At 43.9% G+C, this 14542-nt stretch overlaps 1 protein-coding gene across 3 annotated transcripts in view; it reads right to left on the reverse strand.

The window, feature by feature from the left end:
- Positions 1-5295: 5295 nt before the first annotated feature.
- Positions 5296-14542, reverse strand: part of PTPN21 (protein tyrosine phosphatase non-receptor type 21) — a 75150-nt gene continuing 65903 nt past the window's right edge. For all 3 annotated transcript variants that reach the window (XM_032405731.1, XM_032405734.1, XM_032405733.1), the window contains 6 exons: positions 13587-13724; positions 12444-12665; positions 9955-10083; positions 9530-9764; positions 8762-8922; positions 5296-8541 (listed from right to left, as the gene is read on the reverse strand). In XM_032405731.1, coding sequence (XP_032261622.1) covers positions 8413-8541; positions 8762-8922; positions 9530-9764; positions 9955-10083; positions 12444-12665; positions 13587-13724 — 1014 coding nt within the window. In that variant the 3' untranslated portion in view covers positions 5296-8412. The remainder of the gene's footprint in view (positions 8542-8761; positions 8923-9529; positions 9765-9954; positions 10084-12443; positions 12666-13586; positions 13725-14542) is intronic.

A 14542-nucleotide genomic window follows, 5' to 3' on the forward strand; every position in this document is an offset into this window, starting at 1 on the left:
ATTGTAACACCATGAGACCTTGTCTGATTGCCCTAACGTTTGTCACACTTGCTCTGGGATCTGGGATCTCTCAGATCTATAGTATGAATTATAATATTGTTTATGTGCCTAGTTTCTCTCCGGTCTAGACTATGGGCTTCTTAAGATGAAAGACTTATTTCTCTTTGGATCCCAGGTCATTGTCTGCTTGAGAATGAATGCATTTGTTCATGGAGGGAGATAGTTGAAGCTCGAGGAGAGGCTTAGGCACAGGGGAGGTGAGGGGGAAAACACTCAAAGTGCAAATTCCCCCATGGAAGGGAGAATGTAGCAAACTGCTAAATTACAAGAAAATTTCCTCATTTGCTCACATTTTACATGGTATAAAATATAAATTAGCATCTTCCTGAGAAGCCTTACTTTTAAAACTCACATTTTTTTTTTCCCCAGTGAAGCCAACCAGAAAAGATCAGAGCGGCTTTTACAGGGCAAGACAGTTTGCCAAGTGGATCAATTAGTTGCGAGGTTGCCTGTGAATTAATTTACCCTGGGCCCTGGTTTAAGGGTTTGGACTAGATGATCCAAAGATTTTATTTTTTTTAAGATTTTATTTGAGAGAGGAGAGAATGAGCAAGAGAGCACGAGCAGGGGGAGCAGCAGAGGGAGAGAGAGAAGCAGAGCCCAACGTGGGGCTCGATGCCCTCACGGCCGGACCAGCGTATGAAGGGTAACCAGCTACTTCTAGATCTTCATTAGCTCAACGATAATTTCTAAAGCCCCTAGGAATTAAGCCAAGGCTAACTTTGGCATATTAAAACTAAAATCTTGGGACACCTGGATTGCTCAGTCGGTTGGGTGTCTGCCTTCGGCTCAGGTCATGATCTACCAGTCCCCCTGCTTGTGTTCCCTCTTCGCTGTGTCTCTCTCTGTCAAATAAACAAATAAAATCTTTTTCTGCAAAATCCCTTTTGCCACGTGAGGTGATGTTCACATCTGGCTGTGTAAGGAATCCCAACTTGAGATCTCTGGAACCCCTGTGGCTTTTTAAGTTACGGAAGCAGTGGTTCTCATGCTGAATGCACGTCAGAATCACCTGGAGAACTTGTGAAGGCCGATTTCTGGGCCTCCTCCCCGCTAGCTTTGGATTTGGAATTTTCAGACCTGGGACAACCCTGGAGAATTTGAATTTCTTTTTTAAAATATTTTATTTATTTGAGAGAGAGAGAGAGAGAGCATGAGAGGGGAGAGGGTCAGAGGGAGAAGCAGGCTCCCCGCTCAGCGGGGAGCCCAATGTGGGGCTTGATCCCGGGACCCCGGGATCATGACCTGAGCAGAAGGCAGACGCTTAATCCCTGAGCCACCCAGGCGCCCCCAAGAGAATTTCAATTTCTAACAAGTTTCCAGTGCTGTTGTTGCTGGTCTAAAAAAAGCTCCACTCCAGGGCTGGGGGTGTGAGGAGTTCTCCTCTCCCCTCCCCTCCTCTCCTCCTCTCTGATTTTATTTATTTGACAGAGCGAGAGAGCACAAGCAGGGGGGAGGAGTAGAACGAGAGGGAGAAGCATGCTCCCCACGGGCTCGATCCCAGGACCCCAGCCGAGGGCAGACGCTTAACCATCTGAGACACCCAGGTGCCCCAGATTATTTAAAATAATCCAGCAGAGGGGATGCCTGGGCAGCTCAGTTGACTAAGCGCTCAACTCTTGATTTCAGCTCAGGTCATGATCCCAGGGTCGTGAGATGGGGCTCTGTGCTAGCAGCGGCGCCCTGCTTAACATTCTCTCTCTCCCTCTCCCTCTGCCCCTCCTCCCATGTGTGCACCCGGATGCTCGCACTCTCGCGCTCTCTCTCATAAATTAATTAATTAATATAAAGAATAATACAGTGGGGAAATGGGACTAATTATATGCCTCCATGCAGTAAGATCTAGAGTGAAAAAAACACAAGAAAATAGCTTTAATTGTACTAATATATTCACACATGAGTTATATCTTCAATATTTATTTTTATAGCAAAAACTAATACATTCATTTCACATATATTACATAGTCATTCAAACTTTTTTGCCCATTAAATGTACACAATTTTACAAACCAATGATGGTTTTTAGAAGAATTAAGTTCTTCTGATTATACATTTTTACATTATTAATCTTCAGACAGCACTTAAAATTGCTTTTTAAACTAGAAAATACTACTAGACAATTCTTTATACTAGCATGTTGAAAGGTAGACTTCCCAGTGCATTGCTTGAATTATAGGGCAACTTTCTAAGAAAATGTATTTCATATAAATTTTCTCCAAATTTTGGGTTTATTAGGCCTGTTAAATCATATCAACTTCTGTTGGAATTTTTACTTAAATAGACTTGCTATCTAGATGTTGATTTTTAAACTATGCTCTGCTAAATTCACTGTGGGTAGGGTTTGTATTGCTTCAGTTTTTAACCAGATCATACAACTCAGAAATATACAACAAATTTCTGCTTTGTTACAGTGTAATTATTCATCTGAGCCAAACTGCATCTTTATATCTCAGAATATTTCCTCCATTTAAGCACAATAGAATGAAACATTGAGGTGTTTTCATAGGAAAATATTCAATATTTGCATGATAAAAAATGTTTTATATCGTAATATAAAAAATTACATGAGAATACAGTAAAAAAGCAAAAATACATTCCAATGGCCCCGTGCCAATCAATCTGTTAAGGTAAATATCCAAGCTTTTAAAAAGGCTTGATATACTAATGAATATTTTTATTTTTCCCCTCATTTTGTGTTGCTTAGAAATTGCATATACTTATAATTGTGTAATAGCTCAATTCTATAAGAAATTAAGCTGCTTACTTTAATACAGAATTGAGAAACTCTAATATGGAAGGGTCCAAGCTGGTATTAACAGAAAAGTTTCAAAAGCATTAAGAATCATCCCTACACAATAACTACTGCTTCAATTTCTCTGTCCTGCCATAAAAAAACAAAACTATGCAACTAAAACCCATTAGAGCTCTACTGGCCTAAAATTTGTTACAAATTCTAGTTTGTTTGTTTTCTTTCAGCTTTTAACTCCTGAGGGTTAACCTGAATTTTGTACTATTTTTTAACCTTGTTTTAAAAAAATATGTTCTGGAAATAAGTTTGTCACCTCTGGAGGATATTTACTTTCTCAGGCTACTTGGGCTGAACCAGTATTTGCACTGGTTTTATTCCAGTAAAACCACAAAACCATTAGATCCTTTGGGGATAGTTAACTCTAAGATCAAATTACATTTTGAAAAATAGCAGTATAAAATAAGGAAAAAGATCTTGTCTCATTCAGTGGTCCATTAATTTCAAGTGATTTCTAATAAACTTCTAGGACAGTCTCCCAGCACTTATGATCGCATAGGACCTATGACATTTGCATTCTTCTAAAAAAATGAGTGACTGAGCTTCTATCCCTCATTCATTTGTTCAGATTTTCTCAGCTGATGAGTGAGCAGGTTGAAACGGAAAGCCAGTCATCATTAATTCCGTACTAGTCTTATCAACCTACCCCCCAAATTGAGGCCAGATTCATGTTCTGGTTAACCCAGATAACCCGACCTTCTGAATTTCTTTAGCATAGACTTGCTCCTAGGAGTGAATACTGTAGATTTTTTTCCCCACAAGTTTTTAGAGTGTGAATTTAAAATACACATGCACACTTAAAATGCCCATCGTGTGGACATTTGACAACTTCTGTAGAGGACTGATACTTTTACACAGCTTAAAAACCAACCAGCTCGGTTAAAATTGTAGATTGATTACAGCAGCATCATGTTCTCCTATAGTGAGTGTGGAGACGCTGTATTATAGGTTCAAAGCCAGGGATTTTAGAGATTTTAAAAGTCTTTTTATATGACACGCCACAAAACTAAAGAAATAACTAAAGAATAATGATCGAGATTTATACAGCTAGTAATTTTCAGAAGTCAACATCCACACTGTTATTTCCGGTTAGAAGTTCGAAGACAATTATTCCTTTCTTGTCATCCATCGGTACTTATCGATACTACTGAAGCATAATTTAAAATAAGTGGCTACTACCCCTTAATCCATCAACATATTGGGAGAAGTTTATGTTTACTCTAGATTTTTGAAAACTATGTTAATTTCCCAAATATGAGGGGTAATTTAAACATTTTGGAAACATGATGTGTAGCCAGACTGCACGTTCTGTACGTGTGACCTAGATACCCTCTGCGTGGGAACATTTGCCTTGGGCCTGCAAGGTACTGCGGACCTTGACCCTCCTTCTTGGCCCATCCCCTGCTTCCCATGTGATGCCAGTGCCAGGAAAGGGAGGGTAGTTCGGGGGCGACAGGAAAGGTAAGGAAGTTAGTGCCAATTCACCCTCCTTCACCTCCCCCTGCCTCACGGGTGCTTTCAGAGGTGGCATCCCCGCTCACGTCATCCCACGTCCCGATCCGTCCCCTGGCCTTCCTGAGCCGTTTCTGTAACACATGATGGGATCTCCCCTGATGTGGAGTTCTCTCAGCAAACGCTGATCTAGTTGACCAACTGCTTGCTGAGCCTCAGTCCCTCCCACCAGGCAGAGAATTCGTTCTCCCTCCTCACCACCAGGGTGCAGCAGAGAGAACATCTGCGTATTTTCCAGAGTTCAGATTACCGCGACTTGGTTCTATACCAAACAAGCTTTGGGAGGACAAACCAGGAGAGTTAACACCCACTTGGAATACTGTTTACACGGGGAAGTATTACTGTTTTCCTCAATAATTCCACACACATACATCTGAACTTTTAGAGCATAATTTTTATTTGGGAACTGCCTGTAATATACAGAAAACTATGCCACTTTAACTGCCCCAGAACCCCTTCAACAGTTTCCTAAAATCCTCTATCCACTCATCCCCAACACATGCAAATTTTAAATAACTGGACTTTCGGATTTTTCCTCATTTCTCTATAATTGTAGATACTGGAACAGAGCCCTTATCTAGAGGAATATGAAAAACTCATGTTCTTTTGAGAAATGTTTTTCCAGGCAAATTCCTAATGTACCTATTCCTCTATTTTTGAAAGGTCTCTCAGCTCAATAAAGAGCTCCCTCCAATTTAGATCTCTTTTTTAAAATAAACTTTAAACTGGGGGAAAAAAAGATAGTTTTAGCTTGCTCCACATGAAATCTTGATGGGAGACAAGTTCCCTAAATTTATATCCTGAAGAGTTCCTTTAAAAAGTCCGATTTTAGGGGCACCTGACTGGCTCAGTCGAAGGAGCATGTGACTCCAGATCTCGGGGTCATGAATTTGAACCCCATGTTGAGTGCAGAGATTGCTTAAAATGAATAAATAAATTAAAACTTTAAAAGTCTGATTTTAAAAACAATTTACAACAAACAGCAATTCTTGCTTCCATTTGTTCATGCAAATCTCAAACCTGTTCCTACAGTGCAGCTGACCTCCAGTTGTACATTTTAAAACATGAGGTTTTATATTATATATATAGTATATACATATATATCTTCTAAATGTTGTGAATATTAACATATCAACCCATCCTAAAGGGGTTGTTTTCTTCTGACGATGAAAGCTTCACAGAGAAGTTGGCCTTGATTGCTGTCATCACTCAGTCCTCCCCACTGACACACTCTTCCTCTGTGTTTCTGCCTAGACCTTGCTCTTTCTGGAAGTTTCAAAGGAAGGACAGGTCCGTCCACCTTCTGTCTTAATTCTGCCAAAGGGTTTTGAAGGCTAAATACTAGGGTTTTCAGAATACTTCACAGTAGGTGTTCCAGAGGGAAGTAATTAATAATGACTGCACTTAACATTCTAAATGAACACTTTTCTGTGCTCAAAACTCTCAGCTAGAATATTTCATCAAAAGACCCCACTAATCAGGAAGACTGATGCCAGAGATGCCAAAATCAATCCATTGGAAAGCAGTGGTTTGTAACCTACTTTTTGTGAAAATGTACATTTTGGTAATTTTGCTATGAAATTTAGAATCTCAAGGAACTAAAAAGACACTGAGATAGTGAAGCATTGTATAACTTTGGCAGACAGCAACATTCTCCATTCGGTGGTGGTAAACCTATGAAGCCTAAATGTTGTACAGTTTGCTCTTGAAAATCACATTATTTCAAAGTCCAGTAATGTCGATTTTTATTCAGAAATACTTTCATATTCACTAACTGAAAAAGTTTAAATATTCAAAAGGGACAAAAAAATTACATGGGTCTTAGAAGCTGGTCAAACATGCGACATTTTAAGAATGACATTTAAATAGTATAATTTAGCCCTCAGAAGTAATCTACTTATAATTATTACAACTGGAACACAAATATACCATATATTACTCTTTAGATTTTTGTTTTACAGTATGTTCTTGTCAATGGAACACTTCAAAATGTTTAAACCTGACAGAAAAGCATTTTTTAAAAAACGTACCATGGAAGAATAAAACCAAAACAAAACACTGAAAACACTCCCATCCTTTATTTGGTGTGGAGATGGGAAATATGATCATAAAAATCCTTAACCCATTCTTCTGGGAGCTCTTTCTCAATATTTACACTTGGGTCTACTGTTATTTAAACAGGACTCTTAAAACAATTTCAGGTTTAAAATTAACATCTTGTCCCTAAGTGAGCAATGTGCCCACTTCCAGTAGTCGTTTTCATTACTATCTCCTGAATGAACCTCTTAAGGGTTAGTTTCTGGGTAACCCGGAGATAGGCAGATCCACACCGTATGAAGCAAATCCTGTCTCCCAGCTGACAACGCACACTCAGCGGTCACGTTCAACAGTGAGTTAAACTGCCTTCAGAGTGAACATGGGAGTCAGAGCCATCCCTTGGACACTGTCATTTGGGGAATAGCCCTGGATGTGGCATTTTGGAAGCTCTGCATTTTAGAGAAGCAGCCTCAGAAGAAAAATGAGATGGCTCCTCAGTGAAACGTACCCAGTAAGTCCTTACCTACTCAAGTCCCTCGTAGCCCTGACCCAAAGGCCACACTCTCCCTCTCGAGCTCAGCCACCGGGATGCGATCGGTGCACGGGAACGGGGGGGGGGCGGGGAGGAACCAAGAAGCTAACACTGACCTCAGGGGTGAAGTCAGGGGATCAGGGAGCTAGAACCCCAGCACCTCTTGAACAGCACAGCGATCTCTGGGGGCCCCACAAGTAGTCTGGGCTGCAGTTTTGGGAAATGAGGTGAAACTATTACTAACTCTTCCCTTCTTCCAATCAGAACAAAATAAAGCCTCTTCAAGGCTTCTTTTCATGGTAATATAAACCTGACTTTATTAGAAAAGAATAGAGGTTTAGGTATAAGAACTCTAAGGAAACAAAGTGAGTCACGGAGAGTGACGTGAACTTCCCGGGGGTACCTCCCCTCTGGGGGCTCAGCCGCCACCCCCGGCCCCCCTCTCTCCATCCCAGCCTCTCAGTCTGAGCAGAGTTAATACTGTACTTCTGTCAAAGGCATCCTGCGTTTGCCATCTTGCATTTCCACTGCACTTACTCTCGCCCTGACCACCCCACATACACTTAGCCCATATCTCTTCCAAACATTTCTGGATACTCACTGTTACCGTCTCATCTATCAAGCAACACATATACTAAAATTCAGATTTGTCTTTAACAACAAAGTGCTTAAAACCAACCTATACAATTGTTTTTCACTCCAGTTTCTACCAATAAGATCAAACTCGTTTAGGTTTACAAATAATACTGAAAAAAAATAGTGACTCTGAGTATTGTCTCACATTTCCAATAATGTGCCTTCATTCCCAACTTTCTCTTACAGTAACTCATTCATTTCAGTACCTTAATGAGCTGTACTCTTGTTTGGAAAATAGAAAAGGTACAAATATATAGAATATTTTAGGATAAAAAATTTTCTGAATATAAAAATGCTTCTATGTTTCAAAATAACACTTTTAGATTCTTCTTGTAGTTTTGGGTTTGGTAACTAAGCTGTTAGGGTTTTTTAAAAATAACAAGAGACAGTAGCATGGCTTTAAATACAAACTTACATAGGAACCAATCACACCTGTGGACCATCGCCATGGAAAGTTCAGTTTCTCAACAAGAAAACCCCAAATACTTTAGCCATAAAATAAAATTCCAAGATGTCCAAGATAGAAATCGATACGCCTTATTGATTGCCAGAGTTGCCCGGCACAGCTTCGGTACAACAGAGAACTGTCTGGAAAACAACCTCTACAAAGTGTGCAAGTGCTGCAAATTGGAGAGATGGGAGGGGGCCAGGCCCTGGGGACCGCGTGCGTCTCCTTCAGCCCTTCCCCGGCCCTGTGCTCTGCACGGCTCCCTGCGTGCGCCGCTGTCCAGGCGCCACTCGTGGCCGCGAGGAGGCACGAGTCAGGCGAGCGCTCTTGTCAGCTGTCAACATGTCCCACCATCGGGTCCCCATCACGAGCCGTGGGAGCTTATATGAGCCTCGAGCTCTTCAGGAACTGAATGAGAACTCGGTACACGAACGTGTACTGGCAGAGGGTCTGCACCATCATCATCCTCTGCTGCCGCAGCATGTCCAGCACCCGGGGGATGTCCAGCACCTGGATGGAGAGACGGCGATGAGCGGGACGCAGTCCCCCGCAGAGAGGGGAGCAGTCCCAGCAGAACTCCGGTCAAGACACAGACACTTTCCTACCTTAGCATCTTCTGGAAGAAGCCTCCGGGGAACTTGTTCAGAGAGAACTGGTAGGCCACCAGTTCCTTTCTTCCCCAGCCTCGTGCCCGGCCCGCTTCTCCCCCTGACCAACAAGGATCTCGTACCTCGTTGTGTTCCAGACAGGCGATCATGATCTCCGACAAAATGACGACGCCAGTCCTTCCCACCCCAGCACTGCAATGGACCAGCAACGGAGGGTTGGGGCTTCTTGGTTCACTGGTACTATTTGTATGGCGTCGAACAGACTGGATCTCCTCAAGGTATGCTGTGGAGTATCAATGAAACAGAAAATTATGCAGGGATTAAGGCCCATCAAAGTGATAATTTCCAGACTAGCATCACTGATTGGGAGGTCTCTGGATAAAGAGCCCTGGGTGCCAATTAACCCCCCCCAACCGCTAACCGACAGTGTGACCGTCACTGCCTCCGGCCCCTACAACATAAGGTGGAGCAGACAGTCTCTAAGGGTCCTTCTACTCTCCACCAAACCATACTCTAAAAACTTTTTTCTGTTAAGCCTCCTCTAAACACTTAAAACCTTTACTTTAAAGCAAGTCCAGCGGCGCCTGGGTGGCTCAGTCGGTTGAGCGTCTGCCTTCAGCTCAGCTCATGATCCCGGGGTCCTGGGATCGAGCCCTGGATTGGGCTCCCTGCTCGGCGGGGAGCCTCCTTCTCCCTCTGCCTCTGCCGTGCCCCCCCAGCTCATGCTCTCAATCTCTCTCTCAAATAAATGAATAAAATCTTAAGAAAAAAAAAAATAAAGCAAGTCCAAAGCTTCTATGAGACATCATACAGGCAGTATTTTCAGGAGCCCAAGTCTTCCTCCGTGTGGGTGATTTAAGCAGAGGCTGCGCTGGCACGAAGGCACTTACATAAGAAGCCCGTGAGGCCCTCGGGACAGCCGTGCTCGGGCCAGTCTGTGTACTGGAGATGCCAGACCGTCCTCTCCTGCCCCGTGAGCAGGTGCTTCAGCTTCAGGCCCGTGGTGGCATAGCAGCCGGAGTCGGTGCGGAACCGCGTTGTGATCTTAAACCTCCCGTAGGTGACGGTGTTGTGCCGGGAACCCAGCCGTGGCCAGTACCTGAAGCTCTTCTCCCTTCCGCCCTCCTGCGAAGGACGCGTGCGGTCAGAACACACACCAGACCCAGCCGCGGACGCCCTTTCACACAGAGCGCACGTCCGAAATGCCGGACCCCAACCCCACCCTGGCCCTCCTCCTTGAAAGGTCAGGAGCCCCCAGGACCAACACGAACTGTTCTCAGGCTGAGAAAAGCAGTTAAGGGAAATGAGCACTTACCTCTTCTGCGGTCACCATTGCTATGATGGCAATTCCCTGTTCCCACACCATCTGCCAAAAGTCCTGACAGGTACTCTGTAGTGGCCCCTGTGTGGCAATGTAATCCCACTCAATTCCACTGACAGAGACCTGCAATCAGAAAAGAGTTTTAAAAAAATTAATGTGCGGGGCATCTGGGTGGCTCAGCGGGTTGAGCGTCTGACTCTTGATTTCGGCTCAGGTCATGATCTCAGGGTCGTGAGATCGAGGCCCATGTTGGGGGCCGCGCTCAGTGGGGAGTCTGCTGGGGATTCTCTCTCTCTCCTTCTGCCTCTCTTCCCCCGCTCTCTCTAAAAACTTTAAATATTAATTATTAATTAATGTGTATGTGTATATACGTATGTATGTATGCACGTATGCACATTTGTTTATGGCAGTACTAAAACATGAACTGAATTATTCAGAATAAAGAGTTTTCTCTTATCCTTTTTCCTTGTTAATACAATTCCCATTACTACCTATTTATAAACTTACACACTCTGAATTCACATAATATCTATGTGACCTGGGACAATTTGCTTAACCTCTTTGACTCTCTGTTCCCATCTGTAAAATAAAAATGTCATGTACCCTCATAGGGCCGTCGGCAGAATTAAATGAGGCAATGTATGTGGTGCCTGTACATAATAGGTTCTCAATACATAGTTCTTATTGCTGTTGTTATGATTCTTTTTCTTATAAAAATAGTATCAACATAAGAGTATGCTAAATTTCAAACACAGTTTCCCCTCATGAAGTATTAAACACACTGGGAGAAGTAGGAACAATTAAGCCAAAACCGAGGTTAAATACCAGATTTCTAGGGCAGAAAAAATATTCCTGCTTAAAGTGGTCTCACCTCTGAACTTGAGTCAAGATCACCCCCCGGAACGGATACTAAGTTTCCACCTGAGGCTGCACCTCCTTAAGAAGAGGCTAAGGTAGCAGAGCGGTCGCTGGATCTGTAGTCAGGAGATCTGGGGTAAAGCCCACGCCTGCTGACATTTGGGGACCACAGTGGCTGCTTCCCAAGGGCCCCATGCTACTCCGCCCTCAGCCGCATCCAAGGCTGCCAGCCCGGAGTCTCAGCTGCATCCCCTCACTGACGGCAGGCTCACTCAGCGGCCAGCCCCGGGTGCTAGCAGCGAACCCAGCTCTGTGGACAGGCCCGAGGGGGAGGTGTCAGCGCTTTATTCAGAGGAAAGCACAAGGAGGCCCCACGCTGGTAAGCGGTAGGTCTAGGAGTTCCGAGGCTCAGCCGCCTTGCACTGGTCTTCAGTTGGCCCCTGAAGATTCTGCAATACCCACATAGGACAACGACTTTATTCAGTTCTTATCCACCCCGTCATGAGACTGGATGAGTTATTCCACCGAAACGCTCGGTTTTTAAATAAATTATATCCATATTAAAAAGCGCATGCACAGATTCCCCAAGACCGCCAAGGGCACCCACGTTTGCAGGAAGACTGCCAGGTCTCTGGAAGCCCCAAGCGTGAACCCGCACTCATCAAATACCACTTGCAAACGAAATAGAATGTGGGAAAGAAAAACTCCTGACCGTGTATACTTCCTCATTCACTCCCAATAAGGAAGCTTCTCCTTTCCAAAATGAACGCACTGGGTCTCCAACCAGCACACACAAAAGGTACAATGCTGCAGAAGACAAACCGCCTGTCTCCTCACCTCCCAGTTGGGGATCAGCATCACCTTTTCCCATCTCACTGGGTGTAACATTACCCCAGTTAAATGGCATGACACTGTCTCCAAGGAAAAAGTGGGGCCGCTTCTCCAAAGAACACAACGATGCTGAGAAGTGATCACAGGGAAAAAGCAAAAAGAAGACGTCACCATCCTAAGGAAAAGCTTCGGTGAACACCATTAAAAAACCCAGACGGGGCGCCTGGGTGGCTCAGTCGGTTAAGTGTCCCACTCTTGGTTGTGGCTCAGGTCAGGATCTCAGGGTCGTGGGATGGAGGCCCTGGGTTGGGCTCCACGCTGAGCTGGGAGTCTGCTCTGGACTCTCTCCCTCTCCCTTGCCCCTCCCCTGCTCGCTCTCTAAAATAAACAAACCAACCAACCGAGACCCCTTTGTCACGTAAGAATCAACGTAGGTATGTGATAACAGAAAACTAGCAATTCTGCCATTCTGGAGAGAATTTATGCCAGAAAGAGATCTTCAGATTTAGAAGAACAAAGGCCTAACTAAGGTCAGGCAGAAGAGCGCTCCCTGAGTCCTGGCCACAGTGCTGGGGGCAGAGGGGCTTAGCACGTGGGAGGGGAAGGCAGCTTCCGCTCTGCTGGTCAACACCTCCAACCCAGCTGTGGCGTACGGATTTCCCGGTTTATAACGTGAGTTCTCACAAAGGCCCCAACTAGGCTGTGTTTAGACTGCAGACAAGAATACAGTTCTTATCATTCTCGTAACTGAACTCGCAACTTCACAGCCGTCACGGCCTCACCACTGCTCTTACCTTAATATGTGACGCGTTGATGTAGCCCGTGTTGTTTTCTTTAGTTGGGACCAGCTCCACTCTGGCGTCGTCATAGGGAAGAACATCTTGGAATCGATTTCTTTCTGCGTTTTCAGGGAGTCGTGCTGTTGAGCACTCCCCATCAACTAGCCGTTTTTTAAGAATTTTTTCATATTCTGTGAATACCATTCCCTGTTCTAACCTCTGTTCCAGAATTTTACACTGTAAAATGGAACACGTGGAATAATGAGTATCGTCACATGTCCAAGCTGCATTCCGATGGCGCATCTGAAATCTTGTTTTCTGCTTCAAGTTTAGCATTATCTAGTACTGAAAACTCTAGATGACATCAAAACTAAATTTTCAACAAGCCGTAACAGTAAGAGTTAAAATAACAAAATCACCTTGTTGGTGAGAAGCAGAATGGAGAGTTCTGTTTAAGGGTGAAAACTGGCCGACAATAATTTGAATTCATTTTCTCTAAATCTATGGTCAGTTTTGTGACTCCTAAGGAAGAGAAAGTTCTCCTGAAGAACAGTAAACCCTAGAGTAGGAGAATCCGTTCCAGTCTCTATGAACAAATGCTTCAATTTTCTAATCTATGATATACAAAAACTGAAAAAAACAGTAAATATTGAAATTATCTCCAGAATCCTGTTGTAAGCAAATTTTTACTTAGCATTAATTCATGCCTGTCTGATTTTGATATAATAAAACCTCATAGCAAATATATGTTGGTCACAAAGAAAGTCATGAAAAATTCAGTAACTGTTTACACCTGAGATAAATTTTCAATACAATGAAGGCAGTCAATGTCTGCTCTTTCCCGGTTGTACTTATATGGAGTAGAATTCCTTGTAGAATTCCTCTTAACTTAAAGCCATCAAAAATCAAGACTGCTGCAGATGGCCGGAAGAAGGTAAAGAACATTCAGGAACAAAGAAACAAAAAAATCAACATTTACTCTAAAATTACCTATTAACAGATTTGCCCCAATTTTTTACATCCACATTATAAAATGCCTTAACACTCACGATAATTAGACGTATTAGCAAATTCACTAAAATCTGAAGGCATTTTTGTAGCGTGTTGGGAACTGTCCCAGAGAAAGCATACCGCTCGCTCCATACGTCTCGTACGTACCCTCTCGTCATTGGTGGCTCTGGCGGGCACTTCCTTTCCTTCATCAGGCAGAGGCAGTCGGGATAGGGAGAGTCCATTTAGGGCAGCCAATTTGAGAGGACCAATTTTTTTTGCATCTACCCGGCTCTTTTTCATTCCCTATAAAAATATTTATATGTATATATATGAAATATACACAAATACACCCCCCCTGGAAAAGACACTTCAGGGGACTGAGGACTGGAAACAAATGGAAGGAGTGTTCTTCTTCGCCAACACCCACAGGAGAGGTTACAGCCACACAAGACATTCCTTTCAAGGCCAAAGCCCTGATAAGTCTTGCAGATAGAAGATTTTGAAATGCAATTCGTTTCAAGTCCCTGCGGTAACGAGAGGTGAGGCTCCAGGCAGGCAGCATTCCTTCACACAACTCCCCAATTTCAAAACATGACACGCGCACAAAAATCAGCGGCAGTCCACAGAAAGGGTTTTAAGTGCAGTCGCATGACTGCCATAGGCTTTTGTGATTTTTTAAAGATATAAACCAGTTCTTTAAGCCGTTCTGAAAAAATTCCATGGTTTCTGGGGTCGCTCTCTCTATCCTGCCCTCCGTTCTGTTGCAGACTGGGGTGACCTGGGTTGGCTCACTACCCCTCAGAACTGCCTGCCGCATTTTCAACCAGGGAAAGACAACAGGACTGAAATCTCCATGGTGACACCAGGAAGGCAGGGTACAGGACAGGGTGTGAGTCGACTGAAAATGTGCGTCTCCTAACGTGACTACGGAAGTAACGATCTTCTGTCTTCAGCGGACAAGCCCGAGAAGGCGGAGTCTCCTCGGAAGCCACAGTCGCTACGACAGTGGCCCTTGTTTGCCAGCAATGGTTTTCTCAGTTCCGACTCACAAATGAAACCAGCTTTACTCCGGCCCTAGCAGCCTGGGAGCGAGAGGCCCAAGCGTCACGATTCTGCCCCGC

This window comes from Phoca vitulina, unplaced genomic scaffold, assembly GCF_004348235.1.
Source record: "Phoca vitulina isolate PV1807 unplaced genomic scaffold, GSC_HSeal_1.0 scaffold7, whole genome shotgun sequence".
Taxonomy (NCBI): domain Eukaryota; kingdom Metazoa; phylum Chordata; class Mammalia; order Carnivora; family Phocidae; genus Phoca; species Phoca vitulina.